This window comes from Rhopalosiphum padi, chromosome 2 (assembly GCF_020882245.1).
Source record: "Rhopalosiphum padi isolate XX-2018 chromosome 2, ASM2088224v1, whole genome shotgun sequence".
NCBI lineage: Eukaryota > Metazoa > Arthropoda > Insecta > Hemiptera > Aphididae > Rhopalosiphum > Rhopalosiphum padi.
The window spans coordinates 85,578,648-85,603,193 of NC_083598.1; the positions used below are offsets into that span (position 1 = coordinate 85,578,648).

Sequence of the window (24,546 nt, forward strand, 5' to 3'; positions counted from 1 at the left end):
AAACAATTTAGGTTCAGATGATAATTTGATATTTAACAGTCATACGATTTCGCTATTATTATTCGATATTCGATTATTATTCACTATAATTATAATTCACTAATAATTTAAAGTTTTTCTTAGGTATGGCTCATTTTACAACTAAAAAACTTAAAAATAGGTACACCGACCAATTATTCGTTCTTACATTACATTAAAATTCCAGAAAAAAAAAATTAAAATATTAGTGTTTACTTGTATCTATGCAATTTAAATTATTGTAATAATATTAGTAATTTTATCAACGTTTTATTTATCGTACTTGAATCTAAGAATATTTTGTATCGTATGTAAATAAATTCATGGATAATTACGGCGGAAAAAGTGTTTAAAAAATACCGTATTAACAGAAATTGGTATAATATGACGTTGTTTCACAAAATAATAGTTATTAATTCTAAATTTTTCATGGCCAATCCACGATCAGTTTATACAGATAATATGCGTTTGAAGTATACAACAATATTTGAATAAAAATATTTTAAATTAATTTGTACTGTCATAAAATATAGACACTATATATTAATCTAATAAAAGGAAATAGATAAATACATACAACAGCAATCAGCAATAAAATAATGACAACATTTTTAAAGATATATTTTATTGTAACTGGAGCACTTGTCGTACATGTTATGTCTGTAAGTATTTATTATTTCGTAAACTTATATGTAATTTATATTTTTTTAGAATAATTCCGAAAGCATAGTACTTGTAATTAACATACAGCACAAATGTATTGCTCATAATCTTATAGCACATTTATTGTTGAATGAAAATTAACGTTATTAGTTGTAATTGAATATCAAGAAAAAAATAATACATTTTTACAGTTGATATTTAATAAAAAAGAAAAGAACTAATAAAAAGGTGGGCAAGTGGGTATCGCTCTGCTGTATAGTAGAGATGGAGAGTAGGTCACTGGTCACTATAACGGATGTGTAAAATTTGAATGCAATGACAGGTATCATTGTATACGAAAAACGATTCTGAGCGGATATGATTTGTCAGTCAATGATAATTAGTAGGATATATTATATTATTACCTATATTTAAATTATTATACATCATTATATTACTTGATTTCGAAAAAAAATTTCATTTCATACGCTAATAAAATTTTTCTATATTGACGCTGGAAATTTTCTTTACAGTTACATGAAAGAAAATTTATGGATAACCTTTTGTAACGCTTATATAAACATTTGGTGAAAATTTCCAAGTATTTACAATGATTGGTTTTTGAGTTACAGCAAAATCATTAAATCGATTTTGTCGAAAAGTGGTTATGCGTAAAATTCCCGTTTTTCAATTATTTTTTCAGGGTTTTTCCTGGCGCTTATGAATACTACTGGGAATTTTTTACATTTGACTCCCCCCACCCAAAAAAAAGTACCAACTAGATGAATATTTTTTTCGAAGAGAGGCTGAAGTCATTAATCAAAGCGTTATTACTACTCCAAAACGTGATGACAGACACAAAAATAAAAAAAAGAAGAATTTTGTAGAATCAATACATTCATCACTCCGTTCAGAACCTAAAATAGAGTTATTAATTGATAATTTTAATTACCTATTACAAACATTGTTATTGTAAATTTTATTAGAAAGATTCAAGTTACTACAATTTTAAAGCTTCGAATAATATAAAAATAATAATGATAAATCATGAATAGGCAGACACATCTGCAAATTATTTCTTCGGATCACAATTAATGATCAAATATATGTTTTATTATAATTTTTAGTTCAATCCATTGTTAACATATAATATACGTTTTAAAAAAATATATGCAAAACCTAACATAACTTTGGATTATCATTCGATCGATCAATATAAAGATGCACAATTTATAAATAGTCAAATTACAATCAATTCGAAAGAACTTATAAATAAAGTAAGTAAAAATGAAACCATTGACGATGTATATATTTAAATTTCAATTACTGCTTATTAATCATTAATGCAATGATATTATATACTTCTCGTTGTTTAGCTATACATTTTAATCGTGTATAATCTCTTTTTATAGGTTGTTGGAGTTTTCTATCGTTGTGATCCAGAAGGCATTAACTGTGAATACTTTCAAACTTGGAAATTAACAGATATCTGTCCTAAATTAAAGGACAAGAACCAAATATGGTCCCGTTGGTATAGTTCGTTTGATCCACCGATGCAATGTCCAATAGATAAAGTAAGAAAGTAATAAATTATATTAAATAGGTGTTTTATATTTAATTTTAATGACGAAAAAATTGTATTATGATACTCACAATGGTAAAAAATATTTTTGTTCAGGCGAAATATTTTAGTATATTTATTTACAAATACGTAGGATTTCATTTTTTTACAAAACATTATAATTACAAGTAAATTATACTTAGCAGAATGCCAGAATTTACCTACAGTATTTAAAATGCTAGAACATACACTCGCAATAAATTTTAACCAAATAGAATAAATAATATTATAATAAACTTAAGTTTCCTAAATCTTAAAATGTAATAGTAATTACTTTTAAAATTTAGGTACATTACAAAATAATAAATGGTACTGCTGATATTGGTGTGGTACTATTATGGTATCCTCAAGCAACTGATTACCAATGGAGAGTAGTTCAAAATATGTATGCTGACGATATATTTATTGGTAGTTTCACGATTGAAGCATCATTTTTTGGTTACAGAAAAAAAATCAAATCTATTTTAAAACTATAATTTTTTTATTTATTAAATTGAGCTATAGGTAATTAAATATAAAATACTATTTATCCAACACTATATATATATATTATTTAACATTATAATTTTCAATACATTGAGTTCAAAAATATACAATATTCCTTATTATATATGTTGTATTTTATTTTTTTAGACAGACAGTTTTACCTTGATATTTTTCAGAAGTTAAACACTGTCTCTTTGGCTGCACATATTATTATATAACGTTTAAATTAGTTTATACAAAATAATCTCAACAATTATATTTGTAAATATAACAATAATATTTCAGCAAATGTTAATGATTATATTTTTTTTAAATTAGCCTTATTTTTCAAAATCATTTTATTTTCATACGAAGATGTATTTAATATTCAACATATTGGTGCCAACTTAATTGAATACCAAGATCTTTAGTTAGGGGTGGTTGTCACACCCCTTTAAGGTTTCAACTTTTATTAAATGGTTCAATATTATACGTCTATACAGTCTAGGTACAATACATCTTATTAAACTGTTGGGTAAGTGAAAAAAATTAAGATTTTAGAGTAACAAATACATTGACTCACGATTAAAAAATTAGTTTATTGATAACCTATGTAATGAAGTAAGAATAGATAGTAAATTCTCATGATGGTTGGTTAGTAGATTATATAGATTATATAAATAAGTTATTAAAAATTAACAATGGAAAACCAATTTTTATACTTTTAGAAACAACTGAAGAAGTAAACTAAACTATCCTAATTGTTTGAGTTTAAATTTTTACAAAATAAAATATTCACACATAAAATAAAGATTTCAAATCAAATGATTTACTTATTTTCTTGTAATTCAAAACTAAAATACCGTAGATACTATAAATCATTACCATTATTTTTCATTCACTCGATAAAACTGTAAATATAATTTAAAGTTTGTTAGTAAAATTTAAAATAATTGTCACGTGGTCGGAATTGGCTCGTCAAATATAGAATACTCAAGGAACTGCGAATAAATTAGTTTCTTTTGAATATATTATAACCGTAGCTGCGGAGCAAGAAGGGTATTTAGAATTTCAATATTACAAATAAGTGCAGATTGGTCCAATAATAATCAATACATAAAAGTGTATTATTACTAAGGAACACAGTGAAAACCCAAATTAAGGACTGTCACTAAATTCTGGTCAACGTAATGGTAATCGCGAAAACTGGCATTCTTTTACAATATTAAAATATATTGTACAAAGCGGAAGGGACTTAATATCTAGTCAACATATTGTACACATTATGTTTATTATGTATAAAATATATAGGTTAATATAATTTATACTTATTGGAAATATTATGCTTCTAAAATATAAGTAGCGATGTAACGATTTTTACATTATACTTAAAGGTAAAACTATTTATAATTCATAAATAATAATTATTTTTATTATTATTACAACTAATCATTAAATCCATAACATTGTAACGAGACAACCCTCATTGATAATAGCACATCTATAGCGATGTCGTTACTATTAATTTAGTTCCGACCCGGTACCGTATAGGAAACTTCAAATAATTAACATTTTATGTTCATTATGTATTCTCTTGTTAATTATTGTGGTAACAATTTAAAACAACACCATTATGAAAATATATCATCCAGGCATCCAGCAAGAGCGACCAAAAACACAAGTTTGGCAGAGTTATGTGAATGAAACCAATACACACGTACCTAACCACTGTAGCTACCGACAAATAGTAAGCGCTAATATACAGATAACCTAACCTAACCAGATGCAACCAGACCTAATCAATATAAATATAGAGTCCATCTCAGTATGACATACGAAGTCTTCCTACCGCGACTATTTTAAAGTGGTGAAGTATTTGTTATGTGGGCCCGTGCCCGTGCGGTGTTAATAATCTAACACGTAATAAATGTAGCGAAATCCTTGTGTCAACTCTGTAATTGTTTCGATTATTTTCTTATTGTAATATGTTATAATTATATCTTATGATGTATGTTATACCGCAAATAAATGTTGAGTTTGTTGGGTATATATTTTATGTAAATTATGATATATTATATGATTCTTAATGCAAAATAAAAGTTAACAAAATAAAAAGCAAGATTTTTATTACAAAATGTAATACAATTGGTAAGATATCACAAATAATAATTTTTCCCTGTGACATATTACATTAAAGTTCCAGAAAATAATAAAATTAAAATATTAGTGTTTACTAGTATGTAATTCAAATTATTGCAATAAAATAAGTAATTTTATCAATGTTTTATTTATCGCACATATATTTAAAAATATTTTTTATCGCATGTAAATAATTCCATAGATAATTGCAGCAAAATATGTGTAGAAATAAAAAAGAATTAACAGGAAATCGGTGCAATATGACAATGTTTGACAAAATAATAGCCATCTGTTCACATTTTTTAAAATTATTTGTAATGATTCGGCGCCGATGATAGTTTGAACAGATAATATGGGTATGAAGTGCCTAGTTCCTATACTATTATATTTAGATCAAACGATTTTAAAAACATTTTTACCGTCAAAGAGTGTAGACAATATTAGTCTGTCACAATAAAATACATTAATACATAGCAAAGCAAGAAAATAATGGCAATATGCTTAAAATATATGGTATTATATTTTATGCTTTTTGGAGCACTTGTCATAAACATTATGTCCGTAAGTAATTTTTAATACGTATTACGTACAATAATTAATATTTTTTTTAATATAACCTGAAGTCGTAATAGAAATTGGCATACAATTTCTTGTTTCATGACTCATTATTATCTTACGGCATATTTATTTTTGCATCAAAATTAACATCAAGTTAGTAGTTTAATTGAATATTAAAAAAAAAAAAAAAATTTACAATAAACATATAATAGAAAAGAAAACAAGAATATTTCTTGACATAATTAAAATTGATCATTTTAACTAACTATTACAAATTAAATTAGAACGTTGAGTTTATTTTATTAGATGGATTTAAGTTACTTTAATTTTAAAGCATCGAACAATATAATAATGGAAATGATAAAGTATGAACTAACAGATACATTTACAAATTAATTCTCTGGTCCATAATTTATATTTATACAAAATATATGTTTTATTATAAATTTTAGTTCAATCCTTTGTTAACATATACTGTACGTTTAAAAAAAATATATGTAAAACCTAACTTCACTATGGATTATTATACGATCGATCTATATAAAGATACACAATATTTAAATGGACAAATTACAATCAATTCAAATAAACTTATAAACAAAGTAAGTAAAAAAAAAAAAAAATCATTGTACAGAATAAACTATAACATTTATAATATAAATAATTTAAGTGTAATAATATATTCGCCAAAACAATTTCATCGTTTGTAAAAAAAAATGTAGTTTAATTTTGTTCGTTTAAAATATTTTTAATAATTATAATTTAATGAGTGATATACTTTTCTTTGTTTGTTTTTACAATTTAAATCATGTATAATCTATTTGTATAGGTTGTTGGACTTATCTATCGTTGTGATTCTGAAGGCATAAACTGTGAATACTTTCAAACTTGGATATTACCAGATATCTGTACTAAATTAAAAGACAAGAACCAAGTATGGTCCCGTTGGTACGATTAGTTTGATCCACCGATGCAATGTCCGATAGACAAAGTAAAAAGTACTATATTATAACTATTTTGCATTTCATTTTAAAGACAGAAATATTGAATTATGGTATTCAGAATAATGATATATACATATACATCTATTAATTATTGTAATGTTTACTTCACATATTTGTGTATTTTTAACTATTAATGCATAGATTTAAATTATGTATAACACATTATTATTACAAGTAGATTACGTATACTTAGCAGAATATACAGAATTTAAAATTCCCAAATATTTACTTAAAATTTTAACCTTATAAAATAATAAGTATTTTAGTATAACAATCAATATTTTAGACTCAGAACGGAGTTATAATTCACCTATACACAAGAATAGTGACATAACTAAAAATCATGCATTTTTCAGTAAAACCGATTGGAAATTTGAAAAAACTTTGTTTTAATTTATTTGTCTTATTTTTAGAAAATAATGTATGGATTTTTAAGAAATTGTTTTAATGTGGTACATATTATTACAATTTTGTTTTGTTTCTCTTTTATTCGTATTTTTTTTATTTAAAAATAAACAAAATAAAAAAATATTTTGACTTATGCCACTTTTCATGAAATTATACATAACATGTCATTGGGAATGGCATGTAGCAACTCCAAATACGTCACTTTTCTTCATAAACGATTTGTGATATCGACAACAACAGGGTCTTAGCTCATAAGATTTCATTATTCTACAAAACAGTATACCAATTAATAATTATTGAAAAAGTGACACTACTGCGTTCCGGTGAAACTATAAATTATTTGACTTGCGTCTTAATTCTGTAAAATTCTGTAAAAGGTATACATTCCTTAGAGTTTTTTTTAATGCTGACTAGAAATACATAATTTTTGAGTTGTGTCACTATTCTTGTGCATAGATTATAATATAATATATTATGCATAATACAAGGTGACCTGTGAGGATTTATCCATTGCAATATCTCCTGAAATAAGATAGATATCATAATTCTGGGTTTTTAATAAGATTCACAGGGACAAGAACTATAAATATTTCATATATCCGGAGATAAAAATCATCTGTTATAATTTTCTAATTTTATATATGTTGATAAAAATTAACAGAATCACTCAATTAGCTTAAATTTAATCCCATAATAATATGTTCTTTGAAATTTTTATTTTCCACAATTATGTATGTACCTACCCATAATTCTAAAAATAAAAATAGGAATACAATAATATTGTTGATGTACTGAACGAATGATAAAATAAACAATGTGGAAATAAAAATACGGAATACCTGCAATTGGCCATTATAATATATTTATAATTTTTTAGAAGAACTATTATTAAATATATTAACACTATACCATAAGGTTAAACAGTAAAGGATATTCATTTAGGTACATTATAAAATAAAAAATGGAACCTTTGATGTTGGCGCATTAGTTTTATGGTATCCTCAAGCAACTAATTACCAATGGAGAATAATTCAAAAAATGTATGCTGATGATATATATGTTGGTACTTACACGATTGAATTATCAATTTTTGGTTACAGAAAAAGAATCAAATCTATTTTAAAACTATAATTTATTATTTATGCAATTAAATTATAACTAACTATAAATAAATATATACTTTTTACCTATTACTGTTTAAATAATATATATTTTCATTTTTATTTTGAATGTTGTTCAAGTATTTACTTTTTATACATATACTCGTAATTAACCCAACAATTTTCTAATTTTAGTAAAACAAGAATACGGACTCCTTCCCATTTACCTCACCGTCTATCCATAACTTTTTTTAATTCCAATTACCATTATTTTTCTCTGAAATTGGCTTAAAAATGTATTTAAAATATAATGAAGTTCTATGTGACCTCTGACAAAGAGATGTGGTTAATGTTAATTAAACTAAACGATCAAATGAGGAAAATATGGTAATATCTTATATATTTTATTTGTTCTAAATATTTTAAGTAATAACAAAAAATATTTAAAAGAGCCGATAATAATAATGTCTTAATCAGACAACTAGGTATGTTTAAATAATTCTATCTGGATTTTAAGGTTTTCGTAATATTTTATCGTCGTAATCCAGAGAGTATTAATTGCGAATACTTCCAACGTTGGACATTAAGAGGACGTTATATTAATGTGTTCTGCAGAACGAAAATTTGCTACGATCTACATTAGTAAGGTAGACACAAGAGGGTATAATCAAATATGGTCCCGATGGTACGATGATTCGATGATCCGCCGATGCATTGTCCCATAGATAAAGTAAGAAAGTAATATATATTATATTAAATAGTTACTTTGCATTTTATTTTTATCACAGAAAAAGAAATAGGTAATTATAATAATAATAATATATTAATATGGTATTCACAATTTAAAAAATATATCTATTATTTTTTGTTTTGTAGAAATATTTTTGTGATTTAAACTATTACTGTATAGGTTTTAATTACTTAATTTAAAACATTATTATTACAAGTAAATTATACTTAGCAGAATGAACAGTATTTAAAATGCTAGAAAAAGCTCTTAAAATTTTAATCAAATATAATAAATAATATCATAATATACTAGTGTTCTTATCATACAGTTTAATAAAAATAACTTTTTAAATTTAGGTACATTACAAAATGAAAATTGGAACTGTTATGATATTGGACCATTACATTTGTGTTAACCTCAATCAACTGATTACCGATGGAGAGTACTTCAAAATATGTATACTAATAATATATTTGCTGGTAGTTTTAAGAATTTATTTAATTAAGAAATTATTACCAACATTTTCCATTAAAAAAAAATATATAAATATATATTTATATTTATAATTACATGTGATACATGTAAATAAGTACATGGATAATTGCAGCAGAATATGTTTAAAAAACCGTATAAACAGAAACTGGTATAATATGACAATGTTTCACAAAATAATAGTTATTAGTTCTAACATTCTCATGGCCAATTCCCGATCTGTTTAGACAGATAATATGAGTTTGAAGTATACTATAATATTTTGAATCAAAATATTTTAAATTCATTTTTACTGTCGTAAAATATACACAATATATTAATCTATTACAAGAAAATAGATAAATACATAAGCACACCAATCAGCAATAAAATAATGACAAAATTTTTAAAGGTAGCGATATATTTTATTATAACTGGAGCACTTGTTGTAGATGTTATGTCTGTAAGTATTTATTATTTCGTAAACTTATATGTACTTTACATTTTTTTAGAAAAATTCCGAAAGTATAGTAGTCAACCACATACAATACAAAATAATTGCTCATAATCTTATAGCAGATTCATTGTTGAATCAAAATTAACGTTAATTTTGTAGTTCTATTTGATTATGAAGAAAAATAATACATTTATACAGTAGTTATTTGATAAAAAATAGAAGGACTAATAAAAACATAATTATTTATTGATAATTTTACTTAACTATATTCTATAATAAATTTCATTACAATGGTGTTATTGTATATTTTAATAGAAAGGTTTAAGTTACCACAATTTTAAAACCTTGAGCAATATAATAATAATAAAGTATGAATAAGCAGGTACATTTACAAATTAATTCTCTGGTCCATAATTTATATTTATACAAAATATATGTATTTTATAAATTTTAGTTCAATCCATTGTTAACATACACTTTACGTTTTAAAAAAATATATGCAAAACCTAACTACACTTTGGATTATTATTCGATCGATCAATATAAAGATGCACAATATATAAATGGACAAATTACAATCAATTCAAAAGAACTTACAACCAAAGTAAGTAAAAATAAAACCATCGACGATGAGTAGGTATATAATTAAATTTCTACTACTGCTTATTAATCATTGATGCAATAATATAAGTATACCTCTAGTTGTTTAGCTATACATTTAATTCATGAATAATCTCTTTTTATAGGTTGTTGGAGTTTTCTATCGTTGTGATCCTGAGGGCATTAACTGTGAATACTTTCAAACTTGGAAATTAACAGATATCTGTCCTAAATTAAAGGACAAGAACCAAATATGGTCTCGTTGGTATAGTTCGTTTGATCCACCGATGTAATGTCCAATAGATAAAGTAAGAAAGTAATAAATTATATTAAATAGGTGTTTTGTATTTGATTTTAATGACGAAAAAATTGTATTATGATACACACAATGGTAAAAAATATTTTTGTTCAGACGAAATATTTTAGTATATTTAATTACAAATACGTAGGATTTCAATTTTTACAACACATTATAATTACAAGTAAATTATACTTAGCAGAATGCCAGAATTTACCTACAGTATTTAAAATGCTAGAACATACACTCACAATGAATTTTAACCAAATATAATAAATAATATTATAATATACTTAAGTTTTCTAAATCTTAAAATGTAATAGTAATAACTTTTAAAATTTAGGTACATTACAAAATAAAAAATGGAACTGCTGATATTGGTGTGGTACTATTGTGGTATCCTGAAGCAACTGATTACCAATGGAGAGTAGTTCAAAATATGTATGCTGATGATATATTTATTGGTAGTTTCACGATTGAAGTATCATTTTTTGGTTACAGAAAAAAAATCAAATCTATTTTAAAACTATAATTTTTTTATTTATTTAATTGAGCTATAGGTAATTAAATATAAAATAAATTAGTACTATTTATTCAACACTATATATTTATTTATTATTTAACATAATAATTTTCAATACATTGAGTTCAATAATATACAATATTCCTTATTATATATGTCGTATTTTATTTATTTAAGAAGACAGTTTTACTTTAATATTTTTCAGAAGTTAAACACTGTGTCTTTGGCTGCACTTATTATTATATAATGTTTAAAGTAGTTCAAAATTGTTAATATAACAATAATTATTTAACCAATATTAATAATTACATTTTTTTTAAATTAGCCTTATTGTTCAAAATTTTTTTTTGCATACGAAGATGTATTTAATATTCAATATTTAGGTACCAACCTAATTGATGAACATAATCTGGGACTGTACAATGGATCAGGACTTTAGTTTTTTTATTACAGAAATCTGATTTAATGATTACCGAAATTTAATAAAAGAGTCAAATAATATTTACGTGCTTATGAATATCACAAAATACAAGTTTTGATAAAATTAGTTCACAAACAATAATTAAGTATTAAAATAATTATAATTATATTTGATTTAACACGAACATAAAATTGTGTTAGCAATGGTTACCTGTTCTCGGATATGGACAAATCAAGTGATAACTTTAATTAAATGGTTCAACTTTTTATGTTTAGGTACACCTAATTTAACTGTTGAATAAGTGAAAAATAATTAAAATGTTAGAGTAACAAATATATAGACTCACGATTGAAATATTAGTTTATTGGTATCCCATGTAATGAAGTAAGAAGTATTTTTGGTAAATAACTCCAGGAAGCAAGTTTATTTTCAGTCAAAGCTGATACAACCCCCGATAGTAAATTCTCACGGTGTTTGATTAGCATATTGTATGAGTTATATAAATAAGTAATTAAAAAATAACAATGGAAAACCAATTTTAATACTTTTAGAAACAACTGAAGAAGTAGACTAAACTAGCCTCATTGTTTGAAGTTTAAATTTTTTACGAAATAAAAAATTCACGTGTAAATAAAGATTTATCATCAAATAATTTACTTATTTTTATGTAATTCAAACACAAAACACCGTAGAATCTACTAATTTTGAAAATTGGAACTAGCAACATACAACCTCAATTCGATCGAATATTAGCAGAAAAACATCAATTTCATACTTCTCATTAAAAAAAAAAAAATTATTAAAATTACAATGTATATATTATTATCATTTAAATTTATACCAATTATATTTAAGTATATTGTAGACAATATTTTATAAAACGATTTATAGTTAACTTATATTTGTATACCTATAATTTCATAAAATTAAAAATTATATGTGTTAATAAACTTTTGGCCCGCTAAGAGCATTTGATATTTTTTGTGGCCCTTCAATAAAAAAGTTTGGAGACCCCTGCCGTAGATGATACTATACCTATATCATTAGTAATTATTGATTATGATGATGTTTGTGATGAATGGATTCATTACCATAATTTTTCATTCACTCGAAGAAACTTAAAAATTAAAATATAATTTAAAGTTTGTTAATAAAATTTAAAATAAATGTAACATGGTCTAGGATGACCCGTTAAATATAGAATATTCAAAGAACTGGGGACAAAATATTGTACACGTAATGTTTATTAATTATTAATTATAGAATATACGTATAATATGTACGATGTACCTATTGTAATATATAATGTTTATAAAATGTAAGTAATGATGTAACGATTGTTGTATAAGTGTGTCATTGAACAATTCTACATATTTTTTACTATGAATTACAATAATATTTTATAATTTTAAAATAGTTTCACTATCATAACTAGACAATAAGAGAAGATCTATAATTTCTATAAAATGTGTTAAAAGAACCAAATTGGATCAAATCACCCACAAACAAAGGAAAGAAATGAATAAAACATTGCATTTATCTGGATGACATTTTGATATTATTATTTAATTATTCATATCTGACAGTTTATAAAATCCATACTATTAATAGCATACCAATTCCATTATATTCACATAATTATTATATTTTCATTGTTTTTAAGGATAATTTACTTGAAATTATTAGATTTTTAATAAATTCACAGTTATTTTGTTTTAAATTCAAGTAATTGTCATTATATTAAATAAACTAACTATTTCTATTTATTATGATTTTCGTTGTATAAATGACCTGAACAAATTAAAATGAAACTATTATTTCATTATATCAATAAAGTTAAATATAAATTTAAATTCATATACAAACATTTTGTCGTAAATCTAAGTACTTTTGTTTAGGTACTTACTTTAAATAAAATGTATTTATCAATTTGATTCAATTACTTTTTTTTTTTATTAATTTGAAATAATTCTTATGTAATAAATTATAAACTAATGGTTTTAATGATATTTATAATTAATTGAAGCAAACTCGAGTATCAGAAATCAATGTAATACAAATTTAGATTTTAAGAAATGTTTTTTTTTTCTATTCATCAGAAATATATTTGACAGAATAACATATTAAATAAAACATTAAATTGATTTATCTGTAAGCTTATACTTGTGATAGAGAGTTACAAAACGATTAAATTAATTACAAATTTTCATAAAATTTAGACATAGCATAAATAACATAAAAACATATTAGACTATTACTCTCGGAGAGAAAAAACATAGGATATAAAATAGAACATACAATAGGTATAAAAATAATCATAAAAAAACATTTAATAATTAAATTTATCATCTTATTATTTTACGTATTAATGATTAGTAATCCTAGTACCTACATATTATTACATTACAGTTTTACAAATTTTTAAACAGCCAATCAGGTATAATCGTTTTCGCCCACTTAGGTGTAACGATTGATACATAATGTTTAAAGGTAAAACTATTTAGGGTAATGCTTTAAGAGCCAATTTATGTAAAAAAAAAAAAAATGGTCGAAATGTATTATACTCATCATCAAATCTATCACATTAAATAAAATTGGTAAGATACCAAACTTTAATTTGTTCCTGTGACATACTATATTAAAATTCCTGAAAATAACAAAATTAAAATATTGGTGTTTACTACTAATTCAAATTATAGTAATAAAAATACTAATATTATCAATATTTTATTTATCGTACTTCAATTAAAAGAATTTTTTGTTTTATGTGTAAATAATTTCGTGGACAATTACAACAAATGTTTTTAAAATAACCCGAATATACAGGAAATCGGTACAATGTGTAATAATTGACAAAACAATAGCCATTTGTTCTAATTTTTTTAATAATATTTTTCATGGTCAATCGCCGATCTATTTAAAGAGATAATACGCGTTTGGAGTATATTATAATATTTTAATCGAACTATTTTAAAACTATTTTTTCGTCATAAACTATAGTCAATATTAATCTGTAAGAAGAAAATACATTAATACATATTAGAGCAATCAGTAAGAAAAAAAATGACAAAATGTTTAAAGATGGCATTATATTTTATTCTTGTTGGAGCACGTGTTATAAATGTTATGTCTGCTGTAGGTATTCATTATTTCGTAATACTTATACTTAATATTTTTTTAATGTACGGCCGGAAGTCGCACTCGCAATTAATACGCAATTTCATAATTTATAATCTTTTAGCGCCTTTATTTTAGAATCAAAAATGTACATTAAGTTAATAGTTTTAATTATAAATTAAGAAAAATAATACATTTTTACAGATATTTGCTAAAAATTATTAAAAACTAATTATAAATTGATAATTTTACCTAACTATTACAAATTATATAACAACGGTGAGTATATTTTATTGGAATTATTTAAGTTACTTAAATTTTAAAGCTTTGAATAATATTATTAATTAGCAGGTATATATCTACAAATTACATTTCTCTGGTCCACAATTTAAATGCTTCTATAAAATGTATGATTTATTATAATTTTTAGTTTAATCCATTGTTAACATACACTGTGCGTTTTAAAAAGATCGATGTAAAACCTAATATCACTTTGGATTATTATTCGATCGATCGATATAAAGATGTACAATATGTAAATGGGCAAATTACAATCGATTCGAAAGAAATTATTGACAATGTAAGTAAATATAAACCATTTTACAGATTAAACTATATTATAATTTTATAACATAAATCATTTTATATTATATTAATAATTCATCAAATAAATTTCATCTTTTGTGTAGTTAAATATCTATATAATTTCTGTTGGTTTTGAATATTTTTAATAATTATAGTTGTATGATCAGTAACTTACTTCCATTTGTTTAGCTTCATAATTTAAATGGTGTGTAATCTATTTTTATAGGTTGTTGGAATTTTTTATCGTTGTGACCCTGATGGCATTAACTGTGAATACTTTCAAACTTGGAAAATAAAAGATGTCTGTCCCAAATTATTGCAAAAGAATCAAATGTGGTCCCGATGGTATGAGTCGTTTCATCCGCCCTTGGTTTGTCCAGTAGATAAAGTAAGAAATTTATAATATTTATATATATATATATATATATAATTATTTTACATTTCCTATAAGTCTTGAAACCACTTTATTGCTGTAATAAAAATAATTAATTATCAATCTATTGAAACATAAGCATATATGTATTGGATATATTTGTTTATTTAAAATTATAAAAAACACGCGTTTAAATCATTTGTATTACATTAATACAAGTAATATAATTTCCTTTGATTAGAATGTATATTTACAATACTAAAATATAAATTAAATTGTATTAATTAAATAAAATATAAATGTAAGTATATACATTTAGTACGCATAATCATACAATTATATTTATATTGAAAACAAATATAAAATTTAGTTTATTTATATATATATATATATATAATAATATATAAACATTAAACACTATACAAGTATATATGTGAGGGTGTAATTATAGATTATAAAATATTCTTTTCAATAATATGATAAATACTGATACTGATAGTCTCCCTTGGTCAGTATCATTTCTCATAACAATGATTTATTAATGAATTCAAATTTAAGACTTTTATTACAGTAACCTATTCATTGACATAATACACTTCAAACAGGCAATACAATAGAGTCAGCTTCCCTATACTCTTAGAAATATTAATTTTCAACCACTATTTATTCATAGATTTGTTCAAACAATCGGACGTTGGACGTTCATGTGTTGAATACATGATATTTACATAGAACTAAAACTCTATGGCTGGGGTATAGTTCATATTTTTTCTGAAAAATTAATAACAGTTAACAATATTATTATTGTATATATAATGTATTGTGATGTTAGATTAAATTGTAATAACTTTTTTATTTTAGGTACATTACAAAGTAAAAAATGCAACTGTTGATGTTGGACCACTGGCACTGATATATCCTCAAGTAACTGATTACCAATGGAAAGTTATTCAAAAATTCTACGCTAACGATATATTTGTTGGCAGTTACACGATCGAAGCATCAATTTTTGGTTACAGAAAAAAGATCAAGTCTATTTTTACCGATAATTAAACTAAAATTAAATACAAAATAAAATGTTCTATTTATATATTAATAACTAAATATTACTATTTTATGATTTTTATGTTCGTTAATATTAATTTTTCTTAGAAAATGAGATTCAAAATATAACATACTTCAGCTTATATATTTTAACTGGGTGACAAGATATATATATATAGATATTTAAAAGATGTTATTTCAATTTTTATTATTTCCTAATAATTAGTTTATGGGAGCATATGAATAACTTTAAATAAAAATATTTCACAAAAGCTTGTAAATTATATTTATGCATTTTATTATACATAGTCTAAGAACGTTAAGTGTAGAATGTCAAGTTTGAAAAATAATATCTATTAGAATAAATTTCTATCTCCTAAATTTTAACTAATTATTGTTATAAAAAAAATACAATAAGTGTCAAAAAAGGATATGTCCTAAAGTATGGGAATTTTTAATTTTGATATCCTTAAATTAATAACTAGATTCGCTTTCATTTTCCAGGAACGATATTAATGATGAAAATCGAACTATTCTTTTTTTAAATATCTCGTAGGTTTACAAAGTATACATATACAAAAAAAAAAAACATCATTGTAAAATCAGTATATTCATTATTCACATTTAAAATTCAAACAACTAAAAATTACACGTTAAGCAATAATGCACCGAAGTTTGTTAATCAAGTTAATCAGTTAATCGCTCATAATAGTAATACTGTTGTTCACGCATGATTTTAATGATTAAAAAATAATGTAAAAGAGATTAGTACTCGTATAATGTATTACAATTTATATTTTATTAATAATAGTATTACTATTGTTATTATTAATAGATAACTAAACCGAATCATGACAGTCCTTCAACTATCATATTATAAATTTAATCAATTTGAATTCTGCAAAAATGATGATCTCATCGCGACATGCATTTCATTATTAGTACTTGAAGTCAACAGTTCGTGTTAGTAAATATTTCTGTTATACATTGAATCGTTTTAAATGTATTCATCGTACTACTAGAATTCATTAGTATAACTACAAGTTAATAATGGTAATATTAAAGCTATTCATTTTTATTTTCGTTGGAGTATTTGTAAGGAATGTTATGTCCATTGTAAGTATATAATATTATATTAGTACATGATAAACTCCATTGTAAAAGCTGTTGCATCAAAATAATTTGTTATTCATCTCATTGTCTTAAACGTGTAACATAACGAATATGTATTCATGTAGATCGGTGATAAATTTAGTTATCATAAAAAGTTTACCATACTAAAATGGTTTTTAATAAAAACAAAATATATACTTTTCTGTTTAGAGTGACTTGTCTAATTGAGTAGGTCATTACCAGGGCTCGGGACTTTATGCATTTGCATATTTGTTCGGGAAGTAAATAGAATAAATCTGATCCGGTACAAATTTGTGTTGTGGTGTTTGGAGTTAAAGTTTAAAAGTTTATCGTGCATATGTTTGCATATTTAGGAATTTTTTTCTACAAATGCATATTTTTAAGATTTATTGATTTTTATTGCATATTTAAAATAATTTTTGACTATTTACTCTTAAATCATATTTTTAGTAAATTAATCAATTTTATCTACATGCTTTTGTCGGCAATAATACCAATAAGGCGATAATCAATAGCGTTACGGGGAACCCATTTTATTTTTAGCTCTGAAGACAATATTATTTTTACTTACCTAACGCAGATAAGTACATAATTATAATTATAAAATGATTATTTTTTAATACCTACAAATTGTAATTGCTAGATATAGAAGATGCTGAGTGTTGAAAAATCCAAAGACCTCCCATTCAACAGTTTGACATTTTTTTTTTAATAATATAGTATGTATAAAATATAAATTTTTTTAGTAATATGTACAAGATATGTTTTTTTTTAAATTAAATTTGAATAAGTATGTATTTTTAATTAAAAATAAATGCATATTAAAGCGCATATTTTGATATTTTTGATGCGTATGTATGCGCATATTGTTAAGATTTTAAGCACATAAAATCCCGAGCCCTGGTCATTACCATAAAAATGTGTTAAATAAATGTGGTTATAAATTTCTCTCTGACTTCTAATCTATGCCTCGCGAGTATCAACTCGTTGCTAAAAAAAAATGTTCCATTGACTTTTTATAACTATAATCATTAGAAAATAATTTAAACCCATCATATGATTTATTATATTATATTGTACCTTTATAAAAAATCCAATATATAAATACAATAATAATGTCTTATTATTATAATTAAAATATATATTATGGTATTGCATACAATTGTCTATTTGATGACCTACTATTTATTGTTACAAGGTTGACTTTGATAACACCACGAATTACACGATACACCATTCTTAAACATAGTATAGGTACTTACCCGTGATAGTATTATGGATATTAAAATAGTCGAAATGTCCATACGTTAGTGTTATGATATCGATACACAGGTGTTGAAGTACTATCCGGACGTGTGTATTATTATTATTATTATTAAATTAAATAGGTAATCAATTTTATCGTCATATATCTGTTATCGTTAACGTAAACGACCCCAATAGTTCAATCACAAAAATTAAATTTTATCCCAAAAACTTTCAACGTAAGCACATAATATAACTGAATAATCACGGAGAACTTATAAAATATTTAATTAATTTATAAATTATGATGTATCAAACATATTTAGTTATTGCAGAGGTTCTCAGCCGGTATTCCAGTTTTAACAACAGACTTGTACGCCACGGCCGTATATAATTACTATATAATATTAAAAATAGACATTTTCTAGAACTAAATTTTTTTTATCAATACACGATACGTTACAATTACCGAGAAAAAATTTCGTCGTACAAAAAGTTGCTCCTGTGTCGCAAAAATTATCTGAAGAGCAAAATGTGTCATGTTTAATAAAAGGTTGAGAACTACTGGACTAGTGAATAAATCAGCTAGATATTTCATGAAATTACACCATTGCATACTTTAACAATATTTTCTCTGACATAATATTACTTTATGTTATTTCAATTTTATTGCTATAATTAAATGTAGTTGGTACGAACTAGAAACGAATAAATTTTAATTTTTTTGAATTATTTTTTGAAACAGTGTTTGCCTCATCGGTGCTTTTTACTAACACATTTGGACGTATAATATATGATTTTTAAATTGTACCTGCATATTTAATGGCGACATTATTTATCTTTTACAATATTTAAAAATATGAGATAAAAATGTTCTAAGAAAAGCTTTAAGCAGTTTAAACAAATATGTCCGTCTTAAAATATTATAAATAATATATATCATTATATAACTTAAACAGTTGTTAAAAAAATCTTAATATGTCATTCAATAAATAAGTACAGTGACATTTACCTAGTACTGTAAACATTTTTTTACATTAAACAATAAGTAAACACACAAATGTAATTATAAAAAAAAACAAAGTGGAACAATATCAACAGCTCTTGATGGGATTATAATATTATCTTAAAACCAAATGAAAATAAATTTACAATAATAATTTAAGTAGGTATTAACTATTATTTAAATGATATTGATTTCAATATTATTATGATTTAAAAAATTAATTTTACTATGATTTTTAGTACAATCCATTGTTGACGTATACGTTACGTTATAAAAAAATGTTTGTACATAGCAATATCACAGGGAATTTCACGATTGACCAATACAAAGATACGCAATATATAAATGGAAATATTACAATCCATTCAAAATTAATGATCGATAAAGTAAGTAAACCCATTTTAGGTAGGTACATCCTAAAATATCGTCAAATAAATTGATAATTTTATTGACGCTCTTAATATAGTAAAGATTTTAATAATTCAATCACATATTATACAAATAAATTATTGAAATATTAATATACTTCTATTTGCTTAGTTTTATAATTTAAATAATGTATAATCTATTTACGTAGGTTGTTGTAGTTATCTATCGTTGTGATTCTGAGGGCATTAATTGTGAATACTTTCAAACTTGGACATTAACAGATATCTGCCCTAAATTAAAAGACAAGAACCAAATATGGTCTCGTTGGTATGGTTCGTTTGATCCACCTATGGTTTGTCCAATAGATAAAGTAAGGAAGTTATACAGTATTTTTTCATATGCATTAGTTGCAAAAAAATATGTTTTATAAAAAAAAATATAATTCCATATTTAATTTTGAATTTAACCCAACCTATGATTTGTCCGATTGGTAGACAAAGTAAGGAAAAAAGAAGTTATATAATTATTATTTAACTTCGCTTATTTATTTGACAATTCAATGGTATTATTGTCTTTCAGTTATATATTATTTTTTTTTATTTTATAATACAATTCATAAACATTTTGTTAATTATTTCGTCCGTGTAAATATAATTATAATCAGAACTAATAGATTATAGTACAATCTACTATATATAGTATTTAGTACCTATTTAGGTTATACTTTATTAATATATCTAATCTAATCTGATCTATACCGAGTAGAGAGATATTCTCTAGTAGTCTAGTCTATTATTCTAAAAATTGTATATGTATATATATATAATATATAAATATACGAATTGTGTAATGTAACTGTTAATATAATATTTTAATAGTGTCATAATTTAATTGATGATAATATCCGATATTTTAAAGTGATATATAGTAATTAAAGGGCCACCACCACACCAACATTTTTTTCTCTGTCTGTCTCCCACATAATATAGGAACAAAGATATTCCGTATTTTAACGAGTACGATTAGAGCTAGAAGGAAACTATAATATATTTTATAGAGAAGAATATTTCCTGTGTTAATTTAACGATGTTGATTATTTTGTTGTAAATCGAAAACGTTACTCGCGAGGACTTAAAACTTTTACGTATATTATAATATTATTATAAACTTTAATATAGATACGCAATGATATTTTTTTATTTATTTTAAGATATTACCTATTTATACTATGATCTCATTAGGTCTATTTTTACTGTTTTGCGGTATTTACAGGAATATGTTTTTAATTGTGAGTTATACAAACTAAACAATATGGTATAAATACATATTGCTATAATAATTAAACACTAATAGTATAATAAATGCAATATTTTCAGAAAAAAATACATTAACCTATTGTAAATATTGTAATACTAAAAGTAAAATAAATTACTTTAATAGCTATATCCAAAAACATATTATGAAATTTAATATACTTTATGATATAGGCTGACGGACCGTCTCCGCTCGGAATCGTTTTTTTAATGAAATATCATCGAATTCAAATTTAACACACACATCACTTACCTAACTTTTTTAAATTATACCTATAAAAATAATTGTATACAAATATTTTTCAAGATATAATTTTTATTCACTCTTTGTGTTTAGGTTAATTATCGATTGAGAAATGCAACATACGATATTCAACAAGGTGTTCAGTGGTATTCTGATATAGCAAACTATCAATGGAAAGTGACACAAAAAATGTACGCTGGTGATGTATATGTCGGTAGTTATACCTTCGAGGTTTCAATATTCAGTTATAGAAAAAAACTCAAACCGTTATTTAAATAACTATAATTTATTCAAACATAATTAAATAATAATAATACTGATCACTTTTTAATTTTTCTATTTCCTTATTCAATTAATGAGGTGGATGGTGCATTAGATAGATATTTTGTCTAACCATAATAATTTATAGATATACCTTTTAAGTAGGTAAGTAATTTGTTATTGTAATATTATTATTATTTCATTTTTGTAACTCACATGTATTCAAAATTTTAAAAAATCTATAAACGGTTATAAATTTTGAATGAAATATAACATTTTGTAAACAGTTACACTTATACATGATATGGAACTTAACTTTAAAAATTACAGTTAGAGCTTTAGTAAATTTAACTGTATGTTGTAATTATCATCGTTTCAGCTTATATACAGTACATTAATAAAATGATTTTTGACACGATAACATTCGTTTGAATCTTATAAATGTATATTAAAAATTGTGAATACAAATTATTTGGTTACGCACCAATAATTTATGATTGAAAAATGTTAGGTGTATAATTTAACCAGCTGAATTATTGTCTATATTGGCTATGTAGATAAACCTTGATGGCCTAAAATACTATAATAACATAATATGTCATTATATTATGCAATATGTTGTTATATTATGTATACCTATTAAAAAAAAAGAATAATAGGTTTTTTCAGACAATACATTTTTTTAAATTATTTTTATAATAATTACAATTATAATTGTATGTGATTTTTATTTAAATTATTTAAAATGAATAGCTTATTGATTATCTACTGATATCTACTGATTATCTTATTCGCTTACAACGCGCGTGCTTAGTCGATAATAATAACTCATTTATTATTAATAACCCGTTAGTCTTTTTTTTATAACAAAATTATCATTTATTGCAAAATAACACTAAAATAATTTTCATACCTTACTGAATTACATAAAACGTTGTTAAAAAAAAGTATAAATGGTTCCTCGAGCAAATGGTCGTATTAAAATTTGTTTTTATTTTGCTCATTGAAAAACTCGTTAAAAATGTGACTGTGTGAATAATTTAAATAAAAAATTTGTTAACTAAGTATTATGTACATACGAAAAATAGTCAAAATATGAAAACTATAGAAAAAAAAATTCATATTTTAAATCACATAATGTGTATATGGAATGAATTATTATCTTGGTGTTCTATTAATTAGGACGCATACAATAAAATATAAAAATCGTTTGACTTTCGAGAGTTAATTATGATAATTTGGTGAAGGTCAGATAAGCTACACATCTATGTCTGATCTAAAAATTTTTTTATTATATTGTAAATTATTTATTAGCATTATACACGAGCCAATAACATATCACGATGGCGATTCATACAACTACACATTGTGTAGAAGTTTATTTTTTTAGGGCCTAAAAAGGCTTTTTTAGCCGTTAAAGTTACGTTTACACATCTTTGCTATACATTTATATATCTATAGACAAACAGTTTAATAAAAGTAATATTATATCAGTAAATACCTTCCATTTTTTATTATATTCACATGGTTCTAGTGCAAGTAATTCCATTGATGTTTTGCAAATACTCATGAAAAATAATAGTAGCAATTGATTTTGATTTTTATCACTGGAAATTTTGTCTTACATTCGATATCGGTTAGTATATAATCGAAAAATATTGGATCTTATAATATACTAAAACTTCCATAAATTAAGCAATAGTAAACTATTATGTTTTAATTTGTATTGAATATTATTGTTCTAAAATACCTATGTTAAGCATTAAGCACAGATTTAGTTATGAATATATAAAACAGCTGTTTTTAAAACACTATGAAATTCAAAATATTCAATTGACAATTGTACTCACATAGTCACATACATATTCAACACTAAAGTAATTGCATATTTATAATATTTCACATTAATGACTAGCACTAAATCATAAATTTGAAAAATTTTACTTATCAATAATTATTTTAGTTTTGTTAGCTTGACACTTTTCTTATTAATATATATATATTACTAAATACTAATACTTAATAACCATAAATGTTTATGTTTACAAGCTGTTTGTAGTTTTTATTGTGTATTTGTGTGCAGTAACTTTTCATGAGTATTACAAAATGTCTATTATTAACGTTAAAGTCTTAAAACTGCTATATTATTTATTATTTTCTTTTTCAAGTAGAGATCAGTTGCGGTAATCACTTAGGGAACTCCTAAGTGTTTAATTTTGGTAAATTGACTAAGGCTTCTGCTGGTGACCTTAAATACTTGTCCTATATAACACAATGACGATACTCAGACACTCAGTAATCAGTTGTTATATGCAGTGAAATGTAATTATTAACTTTCAAAAAATGTTTAATAATATAAAATGATATTATATTCTAGTGAATTTGTGTTTGTCGACGAAT

At 23.8% G+C, this 24,546-nt stretch overlaps 4 protein-coding genes and 1 pseudogene across 4 annotated transcripts; all 5 read left to right on the forward strand.

Moving 5' to 3' along the window:
- Positions 1 to 590: 590 nt before the first annotated feature.
- LOC132918875 (uncharacterized) lies at positions 591 to 2,757 on the forward strand. Its single transcript, XM_060980208.1, has 4 exons — positions 591 to 680; positions 1,788 to 1,937; positions 2,073 to 2,234; positions 2,569 to 2,757. Exons 1-4 carry the CDS (start codon positions 618 to 620, stop codon positions 2,755 to 2,757), a joined length of 564 nt encoding a protein of 187 aa, XP_060836191.1. The 5' UTR covers positions 591 to 617.
- Positions 2,758 to 5,440: 2,683 nt separating this feature from the next.
- On the forward strand, positions 5,441 to 6,401 carry LOC132919326 (uncharacterized). The gene is made up of 3 exons (XM_060980844.1): positions 5,441 to 5,446; positions 5,896 to 6,045; positions 6,273 to 6,401. The coding sequence occupies exons 1-3, from the start codon at positions 5,441 to 5,443 to the stop codon at positions 6,399 to 6,401; spliced, it is 285 nt and encodes a 94-aa protein (XP_060836827.1).
- Positions 6,402 to 9,983: 3,582 nt separating this feature from the next.
- Positions 9,984 to 11,043, forward strand: LOC132919114 (uncharacterized; annotated as a pseudogene).
- Positions 11,044 to 14,467: 3,424 nt separating this feature from the next.
- On the forward strand, positions 14,468 to 16,685 carry LOC132923119 (uncharacterized). Its single transcript, XM_060986950.1, has 4 exons — positions 14,468 to 14,590; positions 15,003 to 15,152; positions 15,384 to 15,545; positions 16,392 to 16,685. Exons 1-4 carry the CDS (start codon positions 14,519 to 14,521, stop codon positions 16,581 to 16,583), a joined length of 576 nt encoding a protein of 191 aa, XP_060842933.1. The 5' UTR covers positions 14,468 to 14,518; the 3' UTR covers positions 16,584 to 16,685.
- An 839-nt stretch (positions 16,686 to 17,524) lies between these two features.
- On the forward strand, positions 17,525 to 22,449 carry LOC132921535 (uncharacterized). Its single transcript, XM_060984604.1, has 4 exons — positions 17,525 to 17,690; positions 20,199 to 20,345; positions 20,537 to 20,698; positions 21,979 to 22,449. The coding sequence occupies exons 1-4, from the start codon at positions 17,625 to 17,627 to the stop codon at positions 22,162 to 22,164; spliced, it is 561 nt and encodes a 186-aa protein (XP_060840587.1). The 5' UTR covers positions 17,525 to 17,624; the 3' UTR covers positions 22,165 to 22,449.
- The last annotated feature ends 2,097 nt before the right edge of the window (positions 22,450 to 24,546 follow it).